We start from the raw sequence: 23,999 nt of genomic DNA, 5'->3' as shown, positions 1-23,999 counted from the left end.
GGAGAATTCTGCTGAGGTCATCTGCCAAGGAATTCTGTTCGCCCAGTATGTATACTGCTAGCAGATAAAGATTGCGGGTGGTTTCCCAAAGCCAAATGTTTTGAGCTTCTTGACAAAGGGGAAGAGAGCCCATACCTCCTTGCTTGTTGATGTAGAAACATAGAAAAAGACGGCAGATAAGGGCTGCGGCCCATCTAGTCTGCCCACCCTAATGACCCTCCCCTATTTATCTCTGTGCAGAGATCCCACGTGACGATCCCATTTCTTCTTAAAATCAGGCACGCTGCTTGCCTCGATCACCTGAAGTGGAAGTCTATTCCAGCGATCAACCACTCTTTCGGTGAAAAAGTATTTCCTGGTGTTGCCGTGCAATTTCCCGCCCCTGATTTTCCATCACTACTTGATTGTCCATGCAAAGGAGGAGGACTTGGTCAGTCAGGAGATGTTGGAAAGCTTTTAACGCACAATACATCGCTCTGAGCTCCAGCAAATTGATGTGAAATTTGCATTCTTTGAAAGTCCAATACCCCTGCATTTGAAGGCGTAGGAAGAAGCATACGTCGTGAGTACCTGGTGATGTGGAGGAAGATGGAAAAGACCTCTGGATAGATTGGAAGAGGTCATCCACCAGTGGAGCGACTGCAAAAGAGATGAGGTTACAGAGATATGCTGTGAGAGCAGATCTGTCGTCTGACACCACTGAGAAGCTAGGGCCCACTGAGGAGTGTGAAGATGCAATCTGGCTAGTGGGGTGACATGAACCTTGGAGGCCATGTGGCCCAGGAGAACCATCATGGCTCTCGCAGAGATTGTTTGTAGCTGAAACATCTATCGACAGAGATAAAGCAAGGAAGCTATGAGATCTGGAGGAAGAAACGCCCTCATGAGAGTAGTATCCAGAATAGCTCCGATGAACTGAAGACGTTAAGTTGGTTGGACTTTGGGAAACTAATTTCAAAGCCCAAGGTTTGAAGGAACGAAATGGTGTGAGTCGTAGCTAGGGTCACCTCCTGAGACGATGAAGCCTTGATCAACCAGTCGTCCAGATAAGGAAACAACTGAAGACCCTGGGATCGGAGAGCTTCTGCCACTACAATCAAGCACTTCACGAAGACTCTGGGAGAAGATGCCAGGCCGAACGGAAGAACTTTGTACTGGTAGTGACGACGACTGATTTGAAAGCGAAGATATCTCCTGGAAGCCGAATGAATTGGTATATGCATGCAAGTTTCCTTGAAGTCCAGAGAGCATAGCCATTCATTCTAAGCCAATATGGGATAAAGGAGGGCGAGAGAGAGAGCATTAAAAACTTCTCTTTGACAAGATATTTGTTGAGAGCTCAAAGATCCAGGATGGGTCGCAGACCTCCTGTCTTTTTGGGGACCAAGAAATATTGGGAGTAAAAGCCTTGGTCGTATTGAGAGGGAGGAACTTCCTCAATGGCATTGAGGAGGAGAAATTGAAAATCCTGGAGAAGTAGAGGACTGCGTCAGAATTAAAGCAGACTCTTTTGAAGAATGGTCCGGAGGAAGGGTGTGAAAATGAAGGATATACTCTTGACGAATGATGTTGAGGATCCAAAGATCTGATGTAATGAGCTCCCAGCGATTGATGTAAATTTGAAGAATTCCCCCTATGGGTTGAGGCAGAGAAAATAGTAGAGAAACTCTGGCTACGCTCTGAAGGAATATGTCAAAAAGGCTGTGCAGGTTTCTGAGAAGCAGCCGGTTGTTTAGGTTGTTGACGTGGCTGTTGTCGTTGTCAACGAGGTTGGGTAGGTGCCTGAGGAGTAGGTTTGGCAGCATATCTGCGTTGGTAAGAGGAAGCAAGCTTAAAAGGCTGAGCAGGTGGAGGCTTCTTTTTTGGGCTTATCCAACACATCCCATCTGGTTTCATGAGCGGACAGCTTTTGGGTGTCAGTGTCAGTAGAGGCTCCAAAGAGCTCATCACCAAAGGCATGGAGCATTAGACAGATGGTCCTTGTGGTTAATGAAAAGGTATGAAACACGTAACCTTGCCAAACGTCTCATCACCACCGACATAGCTGCTGCTCTAGATGAGAGTTCTAAAGTATCATAAATAGATCTCACCATGTACTTTCGAAGTTGCAGAGAGGTAGAGACCAGAGATTGAAATTTCTTGGCTTTACGTAAAGGCAGATATTGCTGAAGCGATGAAATTTGCTTAAGAAGATACTTCATATAACAGGAAAAGAAAAAAGTATAATTGGATGCTGTTTGACAACATTGAGTTTTGGTACAGACGTCTACCAAACTTGTCCATTGTCCTACCCTCCCTATCAGGAAGAACAGACCCGTATACAAAGTGGACTCAACCACGAGAGACTCATGCAGTAATTGAGGCTTATCAAAGCCGGGCAAGCCTTATAAAGAGATTCCAAATGTTTAGGAGCCACTGGCATAGAGAGAGGAATCTCCAGGTTTTTATAGAAAGTTTCCTTCAGAATGGCATGGAGTGAAAGCTTTAACAGTTCTTTAGGAGGAAGATCATAATCAAGTGTGTCCAAATACTCCTTGCTGTGCTTGGAATCAACCTCCAACAAAACATCCAGATCATGTGCCATCTGTCGCAAAAATCTGGAAAAAGAAAGTTTCTCTGAAGAAGCAGCTCTGGTAGGTGAACATCCAGGTGACCCAGAAGCAGAGGAGTCCACATCGGTAGTAGATGGCATTTCAGGCTCAGTATCGCCCAATAAATCTGAATCTCTGAAAGGATGAGGTCGGTGTCGACGGCTCGGTGTTGAAGTCTCCAAATGTTTAGATTTACTGGAGACTTTGCCTGACTATGCCGGAGTAGCCTCTCAATATGTGGCCGAGAAGGATCGGTGCCGAAGTGGAATGCTCGAATCCTGGGTCGAGAATATCCGCACCGGTGGAATAGCATTATGAGGAGTGATCAGTGCCATGAGCAACTCAGACCGGACTGGTTCCTGGAGGGTCGGTGCCCTGCTTGGTAAAAAGTGAGCTGGCGCCAAGAGGGTAAAATGCTCTCCTAACTCCTCCCAAAGCAGATTGTCAATTTTCTGCTTAAGGGAAAGTGCTGGTACCGTTAGCTTCTTTTTGGCTAGTACAGATGGCTGAACAATATGGTCCAGGGATGATGAGGCCGAAGAGGAGGCACTCACCGATATCAGAGTCATGCGTTTACGGGACTTATGCGAGGTCAGCAAGACTTGACTCACTGCAGCTTCGACCTGCATCCCGGAAGGGGTAGTGGAAGGCTTCTTAGCCGGCTTACCCAGAGTAGTTGCGACACCCGAGTTAAAAGTTGGTGGATCCACCCTCAGTGTCATCTTGGTCAGTGCGGTCTTGGTCGGATATGAACTGGGCTCTGTGTCCATCGCGGCGTCTAACAGTTAGTTTTTGTTGAAGCAACTGATTTTTTTAGAGTCTGCTTCTGAAGGGACAAGCAGTGGGAGCAGTAGTCGGCATGGTGCTCAGGTCCCAGACACTGCAAGCACCAGTGGTGAGGGTCGGTTACAGAAATGGCCTGAGCACAGTCACCGCACTTTTTGAAACCCGGGCGGAACATGGATGGGAAGACAGCCGTTGACAAATCGAACTTTATGGCGAAGAGTCCATAAGGCCCCACTGGGCCAAAGCCCGTGACGGCAAAGTAAAATGAAAAAATGAGGTTTTTTTAACACAAAAAATAGAATTAAAAAACCAAAATAACTGACAAAAAAGTCACAATCCGCGAGAACGGGAAAGCAAGCGAGAGAAAAAAATTCAATAGGTGTTGAAAAACGCGTCTTTCTAGCTCCGTGGAAACTAGAAAACTGAGGGACCATGCACCTATGTCGAGCAGGAAGGCACTTGCGCGGAGCGGGTTAATCGTGAATTTTCTAAATTTAAAGTTGCGATTCACTTTTCAAGTGTCCGTACCAGGGCTCCGTTGGCGACGTCACCCATCAGTGAGAATATGCTGCCTGCTTGTCCTGGGATAAGTTACGTTTTCACAATTTTAACTACTGTAAGCACAAATGTATTCAAACACCATTTCACATGAGGTCAATTTTTCACATTTGCATTTTTTTCAGGTTGCATTTTTTTCACTTTCTGTTACATTGCTAAGAAGTAAGTTGCTAATATAGTTTACATTGCTATCTTTACTACCATCACCATCTTGTCTTTTGCTGGGGATGGCCTCCATAATTGTTTTTCTTACATATGCCATCCCCACCTTCTAGTTTAAACGCCTAGAAACATATGCTCTGCTGCTTACAGCTGTAACTGCCTGCTGGTCCTGTAAAACTGAATGCAAGCAAAAAAAAGAGATGGCCACAAACCTAATAGAGCTCACATTGTATATAAGAAATAAATTACATTACATTACATTGTAAGCAAGCACTTTGTGTCGGCAGAGGATTGGGGCTGTTAAAGGCTAGCAATTGGGCCGTAGTTCAGGATTATCGGTAAGCAAATAGCTATGGTAGGCACGTGACTCTCCATGGAAAACAAAGGAATCAAGAAGTAGATGGAATAAATTATAAGCATATAGTCAAACCTCGGTTTGCGAGTAACCCAGTTTGTGAGTGTTTTGCAAGACGAGCAAAACATTCTCGCAAAACTTGTCTCGCAAACCGAGTGTTGACTCGATTTGCAAGCACCTACCGTGAGAACCGGCATCGCTCCTCCCCACTCGCAAAGGCCCCCCAGCTCGAATCGGCACCCCTCCTCCAACTTTAACTCACCCCGTCTGGCACCGGCACGCAGCCCACAGGACGTGTCGGTGCCGCTTGAAGATCTTCTTCCTGCCTCTGCCGGCTTTGAGCATGCATCTGAGCATGCTCAAGCCCTTCTAATTCTCCCTCTCCCTGAGAATCTCAGTAGAAGTAGAGGCTCCCTGGTGCTGAGTTGAAGTAGAAGGGAGTACCACAGTTGTCTGGGCCACCGAGGAGCTATCAGAATCATGGTGGCATGTTCTACCTTGAGTTTGACAAGAGTCTTGAGAATCCGAGGGAATGGAGGGAAGGCATAGAGAAACTGACCCGTCCAATCCAGTAGGAAACCATCTGCCTCAAGATGTTGGGGAGAGTATATTCGGGAGCAGAATTGAGGCATCTTGTTGTTGAGGGGAGAGGCAAAGAGGTCTATTTGAGGAGTCCCCCATCGAGCAAACACTTGACGTAGAGGCAAAGAATTGAGTGTCCATTTGTGTGGTTGCAGAAGACGACTCAACTTGTCCACCAGACAGTTGTGCTGACCTTGAATGTAGACAGCTGTGAGAAAGATGTTGTGATGGATTGCCCAATCCCACAGCTTCAGAGCTTCTTGACAAAGGGAGGGAGATCCCGTACCTCCCTGTTTGTTGACATAGTACATAGCGACTTGGTTGACCATCCAGACAAGGACTACCTTGTCGTGAAGGTGTTGAAAAGCTTTGAGGGCATTGAAAATTGCACCGAGTTCCAACAGATTGATGTGACAAAGACGGTCCGCAGGAGACCAATGGCCTTGGGTAAGGAGACTGTCTAGATGGGCTCCCCATGCATAGGCTGAAGAGTCTGTTGTGAGAACCTTCTGATGAGGGAGATTGTGGAACAGCAAACTTCTGGAAAGATTGGAAGAGAGCATCCACCAGTGGAGAGATTGTTTCAACAAAGGAGTTACTGTAATTTGTTGAGAAAGCGGGTCGGTAGCTTGCTGCCACTGAGATGCCAGGGTCCACTGAGGTATGCGAAGGTGAAGTCTGGCAAAAGGTGTCATGTGAACTGTAGAAGCCATGTGATAGAGCAGAACCATCATTTGTTTTGCTGAAATTGATGCGAGATGAGACACTTGATGGCAAAGGCAAATGAGGGGTAGAAATGCTGGACGTGATGGAGGTAGAAATGCTCTGAGCTGGACAGTGTCTAGAGTGGCCCCAATGAACTGGAGACTGAGATGGGGTCAACTGGGATTTTGGAAAGTTGACTTTGAACCCCAGACTTTGGAGGAACATAATAGTCTGTTGGGACGCTGCAATAACCCCTTGTTGAGAGGGGGCTTTGATAAGCCAGTCGTCCAGTTACGGAAAAATTTGAAGATCCTGGGTACGGAGAGCTGCAGCCACCACCACCAGACACTTCATAAAGACTCTGGGGGATGAGGCGAGTCCGAATGAAAGAACTCTGTATTGTAGATGAAGATTCCCCACCCGAAATCTTAAATACTTGCGAGAGGCTGGATGAATCAGGATATGAGTGTAAGTCTCTTTGAGATCCAGAGAGCATAGCCAATCTCCCTGATTCATCAGGGAATACAGAGTTGGTAAAGAAAGCATCCAAAACTTCTCTTTGACTAGAAATTTGTTGAGGGCTCTGAGGTCCAGAAAGCATAGCCAATCTCCCTGATTCATCAGGGAATACAGAGTTGGTAAAGAAAGCATCCAAAACTTCTTTTTGACTAGAAATTTGTTGAGGGCTCTGAGGTCCAGAATGGGTCGCAAATCCCCCGTCTTCTTTGGAATTAGAAAATAACGGGAATAAAAGCCCATGTCCCGTTGGTTCAGAGGAAACTCTTCAACAGCTCGAAGGCGAAGAAGAGCCTGAGCTTCCTGAAGAAGGGGAAGTTGCGACGAATTGGAAGGACACTCTCTTGGAAGGCGATCTGGAGGCACCTGAAAAAAGTGAAGTGAGTATCCCTCCCGAAGGATGGTGAGAACCCAGAGATCTGAGGTGATTATCTCCCATTGGTGATTAAAGTGGTGAAGACGACCTCCTGTGGGCAGAAGAGAATTCTGATGCAGGGAGGCTGGCATGCTCAGACTGGGAATGTCAAAAAGACTGAACAGGTTTAGTCGCAGCAGGAGTTTGAGCCTTCTGCTATCGTTGTTGCTTAGGAGGTCTTCTAGGCGGAGGCCTAGAGAAAGCTGGTGTTGTTTTTTGAGGATAATGATGTGGTGGTTGCTTGTATGGCCGAGCAAGATGAGTCTTGGGCTTCGGCCGAATCAAGGAAGCAAAAGAGCGCTCATGTTCAGAGAGGCACTTTGTAGCAGCTTCAATAGAATCATCAAAGAGCTCATTCCCCTGGCAGGGCAAGTTTGCTAGATGGTCCTGCAAATTAGGATCCATATTAACAATGCGGAGCCAGGCGAGACGACGCATGGCTACTGCAAAGGCAGAAACAACTACAAGAGAGCTCAAATGCATCATATGTGGCTTGCAGCATGAAGAGTCGAAGTTGAGACAGAGTTCTGATGATTTGTTTGCATTCAGGAAGACTTTGTTCCTCAAGAGCCGGGTAGAATTTAGGCATCAATTTGAGGAAATGATTAAAATAAGCCATGAAAATGTAGTTATACTTGAGAATTCTGTTAGCCATCATGGAATTCTTGTACAATCTGCGGCCAAACTTGTCCATAGTATGGCCCTCCCTGCCTGGAGGAACCGCAGCATAAAGCCTAGATGGATGAGCTTTCTTTAAAGAAGATTGCACAACCAAAGACTGATGGGACAATTGAGATTTCTCGAAGCCTTTACAAGGTACTGTGCGATACCTGGATTCCAGATTGGATGGAATGGCTGTAATGGAATAAGGAGTTTCCATATTCCTTAAGAAAGTTTGTTTCAATACTGGAGTCATCGGAAGTCTTAATGTCTCCTTGGGTGGATGAGGCAACTACATGTCGGCCAAGTATTCAGGTGTATACTTGGAATCGGAGTGGAGATCCAGTTGAAGAGCTTTTCCCATGTCGAAGACAAACCTGGCAAAAGAGGCAGACTTCGAGGTCGAGGCACCTTCAGGAGAAGGAGTGCGAGACCGAGGGACTACTAAATAGGAAGGAGAAGCCTCTCTGGAATACTGAGACGGAGGTTCAGAGTCCAGGCGCACAGTGATTGAGGAAGCTGCACTACCTGCGTGAGGAGTCAGCGAATGTTTGCGCTTCAAAAACCTCGATGGTGAAGTCCCCGGGGTTCGAGAAACAGTCGAGGCAGGAGGGGAAGGCTCCCTCGATGGAGGAGTGTTCGACCTCGATGGACTGCAAGGAGAAGCAGCCGGTGTAGTAGCTTTGCGAGACTTATGGTTAGATTTGGAAGAAGTCTCAGTAGCCTTGGATAAACAAGGCATGGAAGACTCAGTATCCAGAGAAGGAGAAGGTTTCTGCTGGAGAGATGTCTCCTGAGGAAGCTTGGAAGTGAGATGCCTCGAGCGATGCTTCGGTCGAGGTGGAGGAAACTGTATCCGAGGAGTAGGTGAAGAGTCACTGGATGAGAATTGGCGAGACTTCCAAGGTTTGCCTCGAGGTGCTGCTATAGGAGTCTCAGACTGCTGCTCAGGCTGGCTCGCAGGCAGCAGGGTCGAGGACGGAAGGTTTTGAGCCATGACCGAGGAAATCTGAGTGGTCAGGATGGCTTTTAACATGTCCTCGAACATTGGCACAGAGACGAAGGGATCAGGTCTCAAAGGTGCAGCAGTGCGCTCCAAGGAGGGCGACCTCAAGGATGAGTATTCCCAATGCTTGGAGGCACACTTAGCTGGAGGTCTAGAAGAGGCTGGCAGGACCGTAGATGCGGCTTGTGATGCCTGAGACTCTGGAGGCTTCTTAGAAGTACCTGAAGGAGACAGAAGACTTACCCATCAAGGAAGACTTCAGAGGAGCTGCCGTCGAGGCCTTCGAGGCCGAAGATGTCGAGGTCTTGGTGGAGGCAGAAGCTGGCGTCGAGGACTTAGATGTCGAGGCCGTCCCCAAAGCTGAGGTCGAGACCTTCTCAGGAGGTTGGTCCATAGTGCCAAAAAGTTGGAGAAGCTTGTCACGGGCGTCGACAAAGGGCTCGAGGTTGAAGTGTATCACAGCGCAAACAAATGTCGGGGCAATGTTCAGGACCCAAACAAGCAATACACCGACTATGAGGATCAGTGATTGAAATGGTCTTGTTGCACTGGCTACAATTTTTGAACCCGGTAAGAGGCCGGGACATAGAAAAAACACTGACGTATCGAACAAGGTGAGCAGCCAGGCCTCGGCCGAAAGGCCGCTGACCTGAAGAAAACAAAAAAACGGAAATAAAAGTTTTTCTGTGTTTTTTTTTTTTTTTACAAAAGAATCCATTAATGAAAACACGAGCACAGCGATTTAATAATAAGTTGCGGCGATGAGAAGGCAACGAAGGCTGCAGAGCTGAAAAGAAGAGGACTTCTCGGCTCCGCGGAAAACGCTGAACTGAGGTACCTCACAGGAGACGCGCGCCCTAACCCAGGCAGGAAGGCACTCGCGCATGCGCAGTGCAGCACTCGGAATCTCTTACAAAGATCTTCAAGCAAGTCTGCTTTCGAGGCTGTCCGCTGTGGGGCTCCGTCGGTGACATCACCCACTGTTGAGAATATGCTGCCTGCTTGTCCTGGGATAAGGTAACAGCAGGTAAACATGACAAATATAGAAAATGTTTTGATTTTCATCTAGGATGACAAAATGTTGTGTAAACAATGCAATTATCACCATCAGTCTGAAACACGTACCTATGCTTACTCTTCTTGGAAGTTTTCTTCTTTTCTTTACGAGGAGAACTGCTTACAGACCTGAGAAAAGAGAAAAAGTTGCTTACTTCCAAGAACCACAGGATAATCAGCCGACTCACACAGGTGATAAAATGAAGAGTCCTAGATTAGATTCTTCTTGAAAAACTTCTGCTCCAATGAGCACATACAGGTTTATCCTTCCATTGTCAGTACTGCTCAGGCTCCCTTCCGGTACATTAAACATAAAAAGAGGCAACCTCCCTCTAAACACCCCCCCCCAAAAAAAAACAACACTGCACTCAAAAACAGGAGAGAAACATACCGTAACCAACAAACTGGCATTATAATAAATGCATAAATCATACTGTATGTGTAAAAAATATAAATAAAAGGGCAAATCAAAAATTAAAGGCAATTGTTAAATTACACAATAACAGGAACAGAGATAGCTAAATGCAACATACCGTATTTTTCACTCCATAAGACGCACTTTTTTTCCACCCAAAAGTGTGTGGAAATGTCAGTGTGCCTTATGCAGTGAAGATACAAATTTTTACACACACACACACACCCCCGGTACCTTTTAAAAACACCCCCCCCCCCCGCCCCATCCTACCCTTTAAAAACATCCCCCCCCCCGAGAGGTCACGTGATGGCATCTTGGTGAACAGACGCGTGTGGAGGGAGCTCCCGGGCCTGCTAACCCTTCTCTCGCTATCAGCGTCCCTACCGACGGTGTCCTGTCTTGCTTTGATTTCCCGGTCTTGTGGGGTGGGTTGCACACAGCGATTTGCACTCCTTTTGGGGAGCTATGGCCTCTAAATTGACCTGCAAAGATCGGGACAAGCCTCGTGGTGCCGACCCTAAGATGGAAGATAAAGTATAGCAGAGACAGCACACACAAGCAAAAGGCAGCGGCAGGCACAGAAGGTAAAGAGGAGGCAGGCACAAAAGGAGCACACACACACACATAGAAGAAGCAGGTACAGAAGAGAGCACACACAAGCAAAAGGCACCGGTACATTAGTAGAGAGTACTCCAAATAGGCGGACAGCAATGAAAGCAGAAGGAATCCAGAGGATGAGCTTCCCAGTGTACTGCACTGACTGTCATATGTATGATTACCTCCCCTCCGGGAGGCATTCGTATGTATGCAGTCGGTGTCAGGAGCTGAAAAACTTGAAGAAGGAGGTTAGTCACATGAAGTACAATCCATCATCCTCTCCAGACTGGATTACTGCAATTCCATTTACCTAAGCTTAACTAAGAAAAGCCTCCATAGACTCCAACTAATCCAGAACACCGCGGCTAAGCTTATCTTCTCTAAAAGTAAATTTGACCATGTCTCACCACTTCTGTCCAAGCTCCACTGGCTTCCTGTTATCTCCAGGGTCCACTTTAAATGTGCCTGCCTAACCTTCAAGATACTTCACGGCATCCTTCCTCCTCTTATTCCTCTATCCTGGAATTCCTCAAATCCAATTTCCACTAGATCCTCGCAAAAACTAAAATTGTCCTACCCCTCCTTAAAAGGCATCTCCCTTGTTGGTAAACTTGGGTCCTCCCTCCCCTTCAGAATCACTCAGCTCTGGAATAGTCTCTCCTCCCCTCTCCGTAACTTGAGCTCCCTTCTACTATTCCGTAAGCATCTGAAGACCTGGCTCTTCTCCAAAATGTAACCTTTTCCCCTCCCTGGTACTCTTAGCCCTAACTTCTCTTCTTACTTACTTATATATTTCCATTGGAGTTCCGTTCTATCCCAAACCATGTAAACCGTGTCGAGCTCCACTTGTGGAGATGATGCGGTATATAAACCCAAGATTTAGTTTAGTTAGTTTAGTTTAGAAGTACAAGATTCAAGAACTGGAGGGTCTCTACATCACGGAAGACCCGTATAGGACAGAAGACCTGCTCAGGACAGCTGAAGACCCAGAGAGAGAGAGGCACATTGAGGAGCAAGTCAGGGAGCTCGAGGAGTTCATCGAAGAGGCCTACAGGAGGGTGGAAGAACAAGAACATCGTAGGAAGGACGAAGATACACTCGCAAGGAATACAGAGCAAGAGCAGTCGAACTCCAAGGAAAAAGATGCCCATAGAAGAACTCCGCAGGAAGGGGAGGCAAGGTCTTGCCAGTGCCTAGAAGATGAAGTAGTCAAGCACACCGAGGACAAAGACCTGCGACTGAAGCGAAAATTGAAGAAGGAAAAGTCTGCGATCCTAGTGGGAGACTCAATCCTAAGGAATGTAGACAGTCACATAGCAGGTGGAGAGAGGATAGACTAGTTACCTGTTTCCCAGGAGCGAGAACAAAGGACATTGTGGACAAAATTGGAGAGATCCTGGAAGGAGCAGAGACAGAAGAGACTGCAGTGGTGAGAGATTGCAGTAGTGATCCACATCGGGACAAATGATGTCAGCAGGAGAGACTATAGAACAAGTGCACTGATAGAACAATTCAAGATTCTGGTAGGAAGTTGAAGATGAGGACCCAGAAGATAGCGTTCTCAGAGATCCTACCAGTACCGAGAGCAGATGTGAAGAGGCAGATGGAACTACAATCAATAAATGCATGGATGAGGAGATGATGTGAAGAAGAGGGGTTCCACTTCGTGAGGAACTGGACAACGTTTTGGGGTAAGAGGAAGCTCTTCAGGAGAGATGGACTGCACCTGAGCGGGAAGGGAACTAGACTTCTAGCAAACAACGTCAGGAGAGGAATAGAACTGGCTTTAAACTAAGAAGAAGAGGGACAGCCGACAGTCGACCAAGGGTCGACGATTCGGAAGAAAGTATCCTGCGAAGATACTAAGGGAGGAAAAGGGGAAGAAACAATGGGCAAAACACAGGAGTTGACTAACCCAGAAGAGGAAGATAAAAGGATTGCAGCACAGGAGAAGAAAATAAAGTTCGAAGCACAATGAAAGGATATGAAGACAAAAAATTACCAGGACCTAAATTGCATATATACTAATGCAAGGAGCCTAACAGTTGTTATCCAGGGACAGCAGGCAGCTATTCTCACTAATGGGTGACGTGATCCAACAGAGCCCCGATGCGGACGCCTCACAAGCATTTTTGCTTGAGGAAACTCGAAGTTTTGAGTCGCCCGCTCATGCGCGAGTGCCTTCCCGCCCAGACCAGGGCGCGTCTCCTCAGTTCAGATAGCTAGCAGAGAAGCCTACCAAGGGAGGTGGGTGGGACGTGAGAACAGCTGCCTGCTGTCCCTGGATAACAACTGTTACGGTAAGTAACATTGCTTTATCCCAGGACAAGCAGGCAGGTATTCTCACTAATGGGTGACCTTCAAGCTAACCACAATGGGATGGTGGAAGAGTTGGCAACTTAGGAGAATAAATTTTGTAATACTATTTGGCCAAACTGTCCATCCCGTTTGGAGAAAGTATCCAGACAATAATGAGAAGTTAAGGTGTAAACCGAGGACCAAGTGGCAGCCTTACAAATCTCTTCAATCGGTGTCGATCTGACGAAGGCTACAGAGGCTGCCATTGCTCTGACCTTATGGGCTGTGAATTTACTGTGAAGGGGAAATCCAGCCTGGGCATATCAGAAGGAGATACAAGCTGCCATCCAGTTGGAGATGGTACGTTTAGAGATGGGGCGTCCCAACTTGTTGGGATCAAAGGAGATGAAAAGTTGAGGAGCAGTGTGTGGCTTGGTGCGTTCCAGGTAGAAAGCCAAAGCACGTTTACAGTCCAGAGTATGAAGAGCGGATTCTCCAGGATGAGAATGAGGCTTTGGAAAAAACACAGGAAGAACAATGGATTAATTCAGATGAAATTCCAAGACCACTTTGGGGAGGAATTTTGGATGAGTGCGGAGGTCCACCTAGTCTTGGTGGAATACTGTGAAAGGTGGATCCGCAACCAATGCTTGAAGCTCACTAACTCAACGAGCAGAGGTGAGGCCAATAACGAACACCACTTTCCAAGTGAGATACTTCAGATGAGCCTTGTGAAGAGGTTTAAATGGAGGTTTCATAAGCTGAGAAAGAACAACATTGAGGTCCCAAACCACTGGAGGTGGTTTGAGGGGAGAATTGATATGGAAAAGTCCTTTTATGAATCTGGAAACCACCGGATGAGCAGAGAGAGGTTTCCCTTGGAGCGGCTGATGAAAAGCAGCAATTGCACTAAGATAGACTAGTATCGATGTAGACTTGAGGTCAAAATGAGAAAGGTGCAAAAGATAATCCAAAACTGAAGACATGATGGCTCATGATGATGAGAAAAACACCAAGTAGAAAATCTGGACCACTTTTGGTGGTAGCATTGTCTAGTAGCAGGCTTCCTTGAAGCTTCTAGGACATCTTTCACAGGTTGAGAAAACTGGAGAGGGGTTACGTTGAGAGGAACCAAGCTGTCAGGTATAGAGACTGCAGGTTGGGATGAAGTAGAGATCACTGATGCTGTGTAAGCAGTGATGGAAACGCTGGTAGAGGGCTCCCTGCTGCTGAGTTGACACAGAAAGGAGTACCAAGGTTGTCTGGGCCACCGTGGAGCAATCAGAATCATGGTGGCATGGTCTGACTTGAGTTTGACTAGAGTCTTCTGAATGAGAGGAAATGGGGGAAACGCATACAGAAAGAGATTCGTCCAGAAAGAGATTCGTTCAGTCCAGAAGAAAAGCATCTGCCTCGAGGCGGTGAGGAGTGTAGATCCTGGAGCAGAACTGAGGCAGTTTGAAGTTGTGGGGGGGCTGCAAAGAGGTCGATTTGAGGTGTTCCCCACTGAGAAAAGATGTGATGGAGGGGCGTTGAGTGGAGGGTCCACTCTTGAGGTTGCAGTAGACGACTCAAGTTGTCCACCAAGGCATTGTCCGCTCCCTGAATGTAGACAGCTTTGAGGAAGGTGTTGTGTCAAATCGCCCAATCCCAAACTTTCAGAGCTTCCTGACAGAGGGAGGCCGATCCCATGCCCCCCTGCTTGTTGATATAATACATGGTGACTTGGTTGTCCATGCGAATGAGGACCACCTTGTCTTGAAGCAGGTGCTGGAAGGCATTGAGAGCACGGAAAATCGCCCTGATTTCCAGGAGATTCATGTGGCACTGGCGGTCTGTGCTGGTCCAATAACCATGAGTGCGGAGACCGTCCAGATGAGCACCCCAAGCATAAGTGGACGAGTCGTTCGTGAGGACTTTCTGATGGGGGAGGCGTTTGGAACAGCAAACCTCTGGATAGATTGGAGGATAGCATCCACCAGCGAAGAGACTGTTGCAGAGCAGGGGTGACCTGGATGTGTCAGGACAGAGGGTCGGATATCTGTGTCCACTGAGATGCCAGGGTCCACTGGGGAATCCTGAGGTGAAGTCTGGCAAAAGGAGTCACGTGAACTGTAGAGGCCATGTGGCCCAGGAGAACCATCATATGTCTCGCCGAGATGGTCGGGCGAGAGGACACCAAGTGGCAAAGATGGAGGAGAGCTTCCCGACATTGGGGAGGGAGAAACGCTCTGAGTTGGGTAGTATCCAGAACAGCTCCAATGAAGGGAAGAGTCTGGGAAGGTTGTAGATGGGATTTCGGAAAGTTTATCTCGAACCCAGATGTTGCAGTAACCAAATCATCTTCTGGGTTGCGAGAACGACTCCCTGAGACGTGGAATCCTTGATGAGCCAGTCGTCTAGGTAGGGGAATACCTGGAGGCCGTGTTTCCTGAGCGCTGCGGCCACCACTACCAGGCACTTGGTGAAGACTCTGGGTGACAAGGTCAGGCCGAAAGGAAGCACTCAGTATTGAAGATGAAGATGTCCCACCCTGAATCTGAGGTATTGGCTTGAGGCCGGATGAATGGGAATGTGAGTGTAGGCCTCCTTGAGATCCAGAGAGCATAACCAGTCGTTCTGCTCGAGGAGGGGATACAGGGATGTCAGGATTGTCAGGATCAACATGCGAAACTTCTCTTTGACCAGAAACTTGTTGAGCACCCTGAGATCCAAAATGGGTCGCAGATTGCCCGTCTTCTTTGGAACAAGGAAGTACCGGGAGTAAAAACCCTTGTTCTGTTGAGACACAGGAACCAGATCGACAGCTCCGAGCTGTAATAAAGCCTGAGCTTCTTGAAGAAGGGCGGTCTGGGTCAAGTTGGAAGGATACTCTCTTGGAGGATGTTCCGGGGGGAATCGATCGAACTGGAGAGAGTATCCTTCTCTAATGATGGAAAGGACCCAGAGGTCGGTGGTAATGGTCGTCCATCGATGGTAAAAGTAATGGAGCCGACCTCCAATTGGTGGAGCAACTGAAAATGGCAGGACGACTGAAGTTACGTCCTCTATGAGACAGTCAAAAGGGCTGAGGAGCCTTAGGGGCAGTAGATGGCTGAGGCTTCTGTTGTTGCTTTTGGGAATGCTGCCGCTTCACAGGCTGTCGGATGGAGGGAGCCTGCTTAGGTGGGTAATGCCGCTGGTATATCAATGGTGGGTGTGATGGAGGAGGAGAAGCAGGCTTAGGCTTCAGACGCAGGATGGATTGGAAGGATTTCTCGTGGTCCGAGAGCTTCTTGGTCGACGCCTCGATGGATTCATCAAAGAGGTCGGTACCAGCGCATGGAACATTGGCAAGCCTATCCTGGAGATTAGGGTCCATATCGATGGTCCTGAGCCATGCCAGCCGGTGCATGGTCACCGCACATGCTGTAGCCCAAGCCGAGAGCTCAAAGGAATCGTAGGATGACTGCATCAGCTGTAACCGGAGCTGGGAAAGCGAGGTCAAAACCTCCTGGTACTCGGATTGTGCCTTAGGGTCCACATAGGGCAAGAACTTCTGGAGTACCTTCAGGAAGAACTCAAAATATGTGACGAAATGGAAGTTGTAGTTCAGAACCCTGGATGTCATCATGGAGTTCTGATAAATCCTCCTGCCAAATCGGTCCTTGGTTTTGCCCTCTCTACCAGGTGGAACGGCAGCGTAGTCCTGGGAGGGGTGAGACCGCTACAGTGAGGACTCCACCAAGAGGGATTGATGGGAGAGTTGGGAACCATTGAACCCCTTATGGTGCACCGTGCGGTACCTGTTATCCAATTTGGCCGGTACAGCAGGGATGGAATAAGGTGTTTCAAGGCATAAAGGCATAAAGGTCTGATCCAGCAAATTATGTAGAGGAAGCTTCAGGGATTCAGCAGATGGTTGAGGGAGGTGCATAGTCTCCAGATATTCTTTGGAGAATTTGGAACCTGTGTCCAGTTGGATGTCCAGGTCGTCTGCCATCTGTCGAAGGAACGAGGAGAAGGACAGCTGGTGGGCCAAAGCAGGGCCTCGAGAAGGACTCGAGGACGTCGATGCTTCTGGATCAAATGAGGACGGGGATCGTGGTGGTGATAAAGACCCCAGCGTGTCCTCGAGCTCCAGCATCGGAGGGGGTGAAGTAGCCGGTGGGGAATACTCTAGAAAAGGCTGCTTCTGATGAGATGAGGCATGCCTGGATGAGTGCCTCGATCGATGATGCGAACTGTGCTTGGAAACCGGCCTCGATGGATGAGGCGAGTGGATCTTCGCTGAGGCCCCCAGATGGTGGATGGGGCTGGAAGCGGTTGATTGAAGCATAGGCAGTTGGCTGGAATCACCCCGGGGTACTCGTAGAAACTCGAACCCCTGCATTGGGTGGATTGGCTCCAATGGAGGCACTCGCAAAGACTCTGCTCCTTGCATCGAGTGGATGGGTTCCAATGGAGGGATGGGCAAAGACTCTGCTCCTTGCAATGCATGCACCGATGCCAGACCAGACACTCGCAGAGACTCTGCTCCCTGTAGAGAGTGTGTGTATCGCTGAGGCACTGGAGGCGGCTCGACCTCGCGGGAGGCCTTCCCATGCCCAGGCTGGATATGAGAGAGAAGCTTAGGCCCTATGGTGGTGAAGAGCTCAATGAATTGCTTCTCTAACAAGGTCTGGAACGAGGCCGGCAAGGACGGTCCCGGATCTGCAATGGGACCGCCTGTACGGGCCTCGCGTTCTTTGGGGGTAGTGTGTGAGTGCTTGGGCCTAGAAGCCTTGGGCACTTTTAGCACTACAGGTGGAATAGGCTGCTGTGCTACCTGATTTGAAGAGACTGAGGAAGGCATCGCAGCAGGCGCTAGAGTCGGAGCCAGCACGAACGATGCAGGCTTGATGAGACTCGGCGCCGCAGAGGTTGAAGGCTGGGGAGTAGCGGATGAAGTCAAAGATGAGGGGCCTTTCGATGAAGAATGCTCCGTCGAGGACTCCTTGCTGAACAGTGACTCCCACAAGATGCAAAAGTGCTTGAAAGCACGTGCGGTGAGTGTGGATCAAGGCCGGCACGATTTCGGAAGGTGTTCAGGCCCGAGACACCGATCACAGCGTCGATGAGGATCCATTAACGAAATTGCGCGCTGGCACTTGGCACACTTTTTATAACCGGTGATAGGTCGGGACATAGGTCGGAAAAGCTCCGCCGCAAGATCGAAGCCGCGGGGCTGTGGCCACGTGGCCTGCCCGGTCGGACGGATGGGAGAAATTTTTTTTTTTTTTTTTAAACAAGAAAAGAAGCCGAAAATCAGCGATTAAGAGAAAATTAACCCAAAACCGGGGACTTTAGAAGGCACAAGTGAAAAATCTTCACGCATAGAGTCAAAGACGGACTTCTCAGCTCTGCGGAAAAGTAAGAACCGAGGAGACGCGCCCTGGTCTGGGCGGGAGATAGGGCACTCGCGCATGCACGGTGCGGGTGACTCGAAACTTTAAGTTTCCTCAAGTAAAAATGCTTGTGAGGCGTCCGCATCGGGGCTCCGTTGGATCACGTCACCCATTAGTGAGAATACCTGCCTGCTTGTCCTGGGATAATGGGGGAATTAGAAGTCATGGCCAAAACTGAGAACATAGACATCATTGGGGTCTCTGAAACATGGTGGAATGAAGAAAACAAATGGGATACAGCACTACCGGGGTTAAACTCTATTGCCAGGACAGGTCAGGTCAGAAAGGAGGAGGAATAGCCCTATACATAAAAGAAAGCATACACTCATCCAGAGTGGACACAGCAGAGACAACCAACAAATTGGAATCGCTATGGGTTAAAATACCCGGAAGGAAAGGATACGAGATAAAGATGGGCCTGTACTATCCACCACCTAGGCAAACCGTAGCTATCGATGAAGAAATGGAAGCCGAGATGAAGCGAGAATGCAAAAGCGGTAACACAATTATTATGGGAGACTTCAACTATCCCGGGATAGATTGGAATCTTGGAAGCTCAAAATGCTCCAGAGAGACTAATTTCCTGGATTGCTTCATGGATCAACTTGTTAGAGAATCGACTAGAGGGAATGCCACTCTAGACCTAATCCTAAATGGACTAGGGGGACCTGTGAAAGAAGTGGAAATAGTGGGACTGTTGGGAAACAGCGATCACAATATGATAAAGTTCAAAGTTGAAGTAGGAATACCAAAGGGAACAAGAACCATAGCGACAACTTTTAACTTCAAGAAAGGAGACTACAAAGCGATGAGAGAAATGTAAGGAAGAAACTTAGGAATAACTCAAAGAAATGGCAGACTGTAGAGCAAGCCTGGTCTTTATTCAAGGACACGGTGATCGAGGCGCAAAATCTACATATCCCAAGATTCAGAAAAGGGTGCAAAAAGAATCGAACAAAAGACCCGGCATGGATAACCAAAGAAGTGAAGAAAGCGATAGGTGATAAGAAGAATTTATTCAGGAAATGAAAAAAAGGCAAAACTGAGGAGAACTGGAAAGAGCACAGGAAGTATCAAAAAGAATGTCACCGCGTGGTCAGAAAAGCCAAAAAGGAATATGAAGAAAGGCTAGCCAAGGAAGCGCGAAATTTCAAACCGTTCTTCAGATATGTTAAAGGGAAGCAGCCGACTAGGGAGGAGGTGGGACCGCTGGATGACGGAGACAGGAAGCGAGTGGTAAAGGAGGAGAGAGAAGTGGCAGAAAGACTAAATATGTTCTTTCATCTGCATTTACAAAAGAGGACACATCTAACATACCGGAACCTGAGCAAATCTTCAAAGGAGACCAAACAAATAAATTAACATCCATGGAAGTAAGCCTTGAAGACATATGTAGGCAGTTAGAAAAATTAAAAACGACAAATCGCCAGGCCCGGACGGAATCCACCCTAGAGTACTGAAAGAACTAAAGGAGGAAATAGCGGAACTACTACAGCAAGTTTGCAATCTATCCCTGAAAACAGGAGTGATCCCGGAGGATTGGAAGATAGCCAATGTTACGCCCATCTTTAAAAAGGGATCAAGAGGTGACCCGGGGAATTACAGACCAGTGAGTCTGACCTCGGTTCCGGAGAAAATGGCGGAAGCGCTGATAAGACAGTATCAATGAGCATTTTGAAAGAAATAAACTTCTAATCACAAGCCAACATGGCTTCTGCAAGGGAAGATCGTGCCTAACGAACTTACTACATTTGTTTGAAGGAATTAACAAACGGATGGACAAAGGGGACATTGTATATTTAGATTTCCAAAAAGCTTTTGACAAGGTACCCCATGAACGCCTACTTTGGAAGCTGAAGAACCATGGGGTGGAAAGAGACGTACATAGATGGATCAGGAATTGTTTGGCGGGTAGGAAGCAGAGGGTAGGAGTGAAGGGCCACTACTCGGACTGGAGGAGGGTAACGAGTGTGTCCCACAGGGGTCGGTACTCGGACCGCTTCTTTTCAATATATTTATCAATGACATAGAAAGAGGGACGAAGTGTGAAACAATAAAATTTGCAGACAACACCAAACTATTTAGTGGTGCTCGGACTAAAGAGGACTGCGAAGAATTACAAAGGGACCTGAACAAGCTAGGGGAGTGGGCGACGAGATGGCAGATGAAGTTCAATGTAGAGAAATGTAAAGTATTGCATGTAGGAAGCAAAAACCTGAGGCGCAGCTGTACGATGGGAGGGATGTTATTGAGTGAAAGTACCCAGGAAAGGGACTTGAGGGTAATAGTGGATAAGACGATGAAGCTGTCGGCACAGTGCTAAGAGAGCAAATAGAATGCTAGGTATAATCAAGAAGGATATTGCAACCAGATCGAAAGAAGTTATCCTGCCGTTGTATCGGGCGATGGTGCGTCCACATCTGGAGTACTGCGTCCAATATTGGTCGCCGTACCTTAAGAAGGATATGGCGATACTCGAGAGGGTTCAGAGGAGAGCGACATGTTTGATAAATGGTATGGAAAACCTTTCATACACTGAGAGACAGGAGAAACTGGGGCTCTTTTCCCTGGAGAAGAGGAGAATTAGAGGGGATATGATAGAGACTTACAAGATCAAGAAGGGCACAGAGAAAGTAGAGAGGGACAGATTCTTCAAACTTTCAAAAACCACAAGAACGAGAGGGCATTTTGAAAAGTTGGAAGGGGACAGATTCAAAACCAATGCTAGGAAGTTTTTCTTCACCCAACGGGTGGTGGACACCTGGAATGTGTTTCCAGAGGGCGTGATAGGACAGAGTACGGTATTAGGGTTCAAGAAGGGATTGGACAATTTTCTGAAGGAAAAGGGGATAGAGGGGAATAGATAAAGGACTACTACACAGGTCCTGAACCTGTTGGGCCGCCGCGCGAGCTGAATGCTGGGCGCGATGGACCTCTGGTCTGACCCAGCAGAGGCACTTCTTATGTTTTTATGACGCTCCGCAGGCTTCTTCGCTAGCGGAGGATCTCTATTTAGATCAGGTCACTCACCCGGTGGTGTCAGACTCAGAACTCGCATTTACAGTTGATGAGTTAACACTGGTTATTGGCAGTTCTTCGTTGAATAAGGCGGCAGAGCCCAATGGTTTTCGAAATGAGTTTTATCGCCTTTTACTCACAGACGTTGCTCCTGTTCTGGTTAACGTGTTTAATGGGGTGGTATGCGATGGGGCCCTCCCGCCTTCTCTTCGGGTGGCTCAGATTGTTGTTCTGCTTAAGCCTGAAAAGGATCTGGTATAGGCTTCCTCTTACCGTCCCATCTCCCTTTTGAATGCTGAAGCAAAGTTTTTTGCTAAATTATTGGCTAATTGGATTTTGCTCTCGTTTATAGCGGATCCTCAGGTTGGATTTGTCCATGGTCTGTGTTCCACTTGAAATCTCCGCACTATCCTGGCATCCCTAGAGTGGGTGGAGCGTGAGAGGGTTTCTTCTTTGTTGGTCAGTTTTGACGCTCACAAGACCTTTGATAGAGTTTTGTGGGACTTTTGTTTTGTACCCTTCAACATTATGGAATGGGGGCTTCTTTAGCGACGCGGTGGCAGCGTTATATCATAATCCGCAGGCCACGGTGTTGGCTAATGGGGTATGTTCGGCGGTCTTTCCGATTAGGAGGGGCACTAGACAGGGTTGCCCCTTGTCACTTCTTCTCTTTGTGCTCACATTGGACCCTTTGATTCGCGAGATTTCTGCCAATGCAGAGGTTCGGGGAGTCCGTCTTGGAGGCCATGAGTTTAAGATTTTGGCATTTGCGGACGATTTACTGGTTCATCTGACCTCTCCTATATTCAATCGCTTTCCCCTAGGGCCAGAAGTCTGGTCTTAAACTCGTTTTAGCTGATGATACCGTATGTCCTCGGCTATTTCCCTGGGTTGGTTGGTGTGTTGTTTGGCTGAGTGTGGATGGTTGGTATGGATGTTTGGGTCAGTGTAGTCCGTACGTAGGATTGTAGGGGGTGCGATTCTAGGGGGGGTTGTCCTCTTTGATGTTTGCTGAGCGGCATAAGAACACAGCTAGCTCAGCAGTCTCTCTGCTCTTTTTGCTATCTTCGGGGTACTGGATAGGGGTACCCGGGGTGGAGGTGGGTTTTTGGGGGTGGGGGAGCGTTTGCATTTGGGAGTGGGTGGGGGGGAGCTGGGGGTTTCTTTGACAAACCTGTTTGTTGTACTATTGGTATTCTCGATCTTGTTGAACCATTGTTTTGTTTATTTACTGATTGTGCATCAATAAAACATGATTTACATTAAAAACATCTCCCCCTCCCGCCTCTTTGAAAACCTGGGGCAGACAAGAACGAATTGGTGGGCGAAGCTGCTACTCACCGCTCCATGCAAATTTATTTTACACCTCCGACGCTCAGTGGTAGGTGATTGACAAGGGCCCAGCGTGGAAATGGCGGCCAGTTGGAGGTGACCGGCTCTTTGAGTGACACTTGCACCATCCATTCCTAGTGACAGGAGAGACCGGCTTCCGCTGTGGCTAATTAGTGAATGGTGGCAGGCATCAGGCATCCAGGTCCAGAAAACAGCGGAGAGAAACAACTTTGCTTTAGTTCCTACCTAGACCGCGTTCTCATAGGAACAGAGCAAAGGACGGCAGGCAAAGGCCTGCAAGGCCCACCCGCTCATGCTCAAGGCTAGTTGGACCAACCAGCCAGCTGCTCCTGCATGTTCTTGCATTGTACTTGCTAGGCCTGATGAGAGCAACATGCTAGAAGGTCTGCATATTTGCTCTTGTTCCATCCTGCCACGGACAGGAAGCAACTAGAGCAGAAAGTAAGGAGGTGCCTCTCACCTCCCCCAGCGCTGATGACCTCTACACCCACAAAACACAGGAAGGCTTTAAGGGACCCCAAAATAGAAAGAGGAAGACCAAAATTGAACCCAGCTAGTACTGCGACACTGGAGAAACAAAAGGTATGGGGTCTAACCTGCTGTTTGGGGGAGGAGAGATTCTTCTGAAGGGTAATGCAGAACGTTGTTATTCATCATGCATGTTTTTTATGTTACATTGTATTTTATGCTTGATGTCCTGATGAATATCTGTAGTGTTTCTTTTTCTAAATAAAGAATTGAAAAAAAAAAAAAAGTATAGGGGGGTTTAAAAGGTACTGGGGGGACAGGGTGCAGAGTCTGGCAAGGAGTGTGGGGTTGGGTGCACAGCCTGACAAGGAGTGAGGGGGGCTGGGTGCAGAGCCTAGCAGGGAGTGAGGGGGGCTGGGTGCAGAGCCTGGGTTCATAATGTTTTTTTTTGTTTGTTTGTTTTCTTCCTCTAAATCTAGGGTGTGTCTTAAGGAACGAAAAATACAGTATGTACTCGTACATTGTTTGCTGGATAGTTCATCTACGAACAGTGAGATGCCCAGCCTTTAGTCATATGGCAGCCACAAGGTCAGAAGCATGGACGCACCATTGCAAGATCACATCATCAAAGAACATACAGTATTGCTCTTTGGGAAGAGGGAGTGAAACCTGTGGAAATTAACCATCGGATATTGACTCAGTATAAAACATAGCACCATGAATCAATGAAAGTTCTATGAGTGGATAAAAAGTTTTAAAACACGAAGAATAGGTGTAACAGACAAAGGTGGTTCTGATTGCCCATCAACATTGCGCTCACAAGAGTACATTGACAGGGAGGATGCCTTGATTAGAGAAGACTGATGGATAACATGGTCTCAATTGGCTGCAAATTTGGATATCCACTATGGATCTGCATTTGCCATAATGCATGATGATTTGTAATACAGGAAAATCTGCACCCGATAGGTTCACAAACAGTTTACTGATCTGCAAAAGCAATAGCATGTGGAAGTTGTGGACCAGCTCCTG

General features: G+C 47.7%; 1 protein-coding gene across 6 annotated transcripts in view; it reads right to left on the bottom strand.

Moving 5' to 3' along the window:
• SRRM2 (serine/arginine repetitive matrix 2) overlaps nucleotides 1-23,999 on the bottom strand; it is a 549,687-nt gene that overhangs the window by 345,714 nt on the left and 179,974 nt on the right. For all 6 annotated transcript variants that reach the window (XM_033944768.1, XM_033944767.1, XM_033944764.1 and 3 more), the window contains exon 6: nucleotides 9,462-9,521. In XM_033944768.1, the coding sequence (XP_033800659.1) occupies nucleotides 9,462-9,521 (60 nt within the window). The remainder of the gene's footprint in view (nucleotides 1-9,461; nucleotides 9,522-23,999) is intronic.

Source organism: Geotrypetes seraphini, chromosome 5 (assembly GCF_902459505.1).
Source record: "Geotrypetes seraphini chromosome 5, aGeoSer1.1, whole genome shotgun sequence".
Taxonomy (NCBI): Eukaryota; Metazoa; Chordata; class Amphibia; order Gymnophiona; family Dermophiidae; genus Geotrypetes; species Geotrypetes seraphini.
The sequence above is the reverse complement of the archived record's forward strand: the minus strand, read 5'-3'. Positions and strand labels throughout refer to the sequence as shown.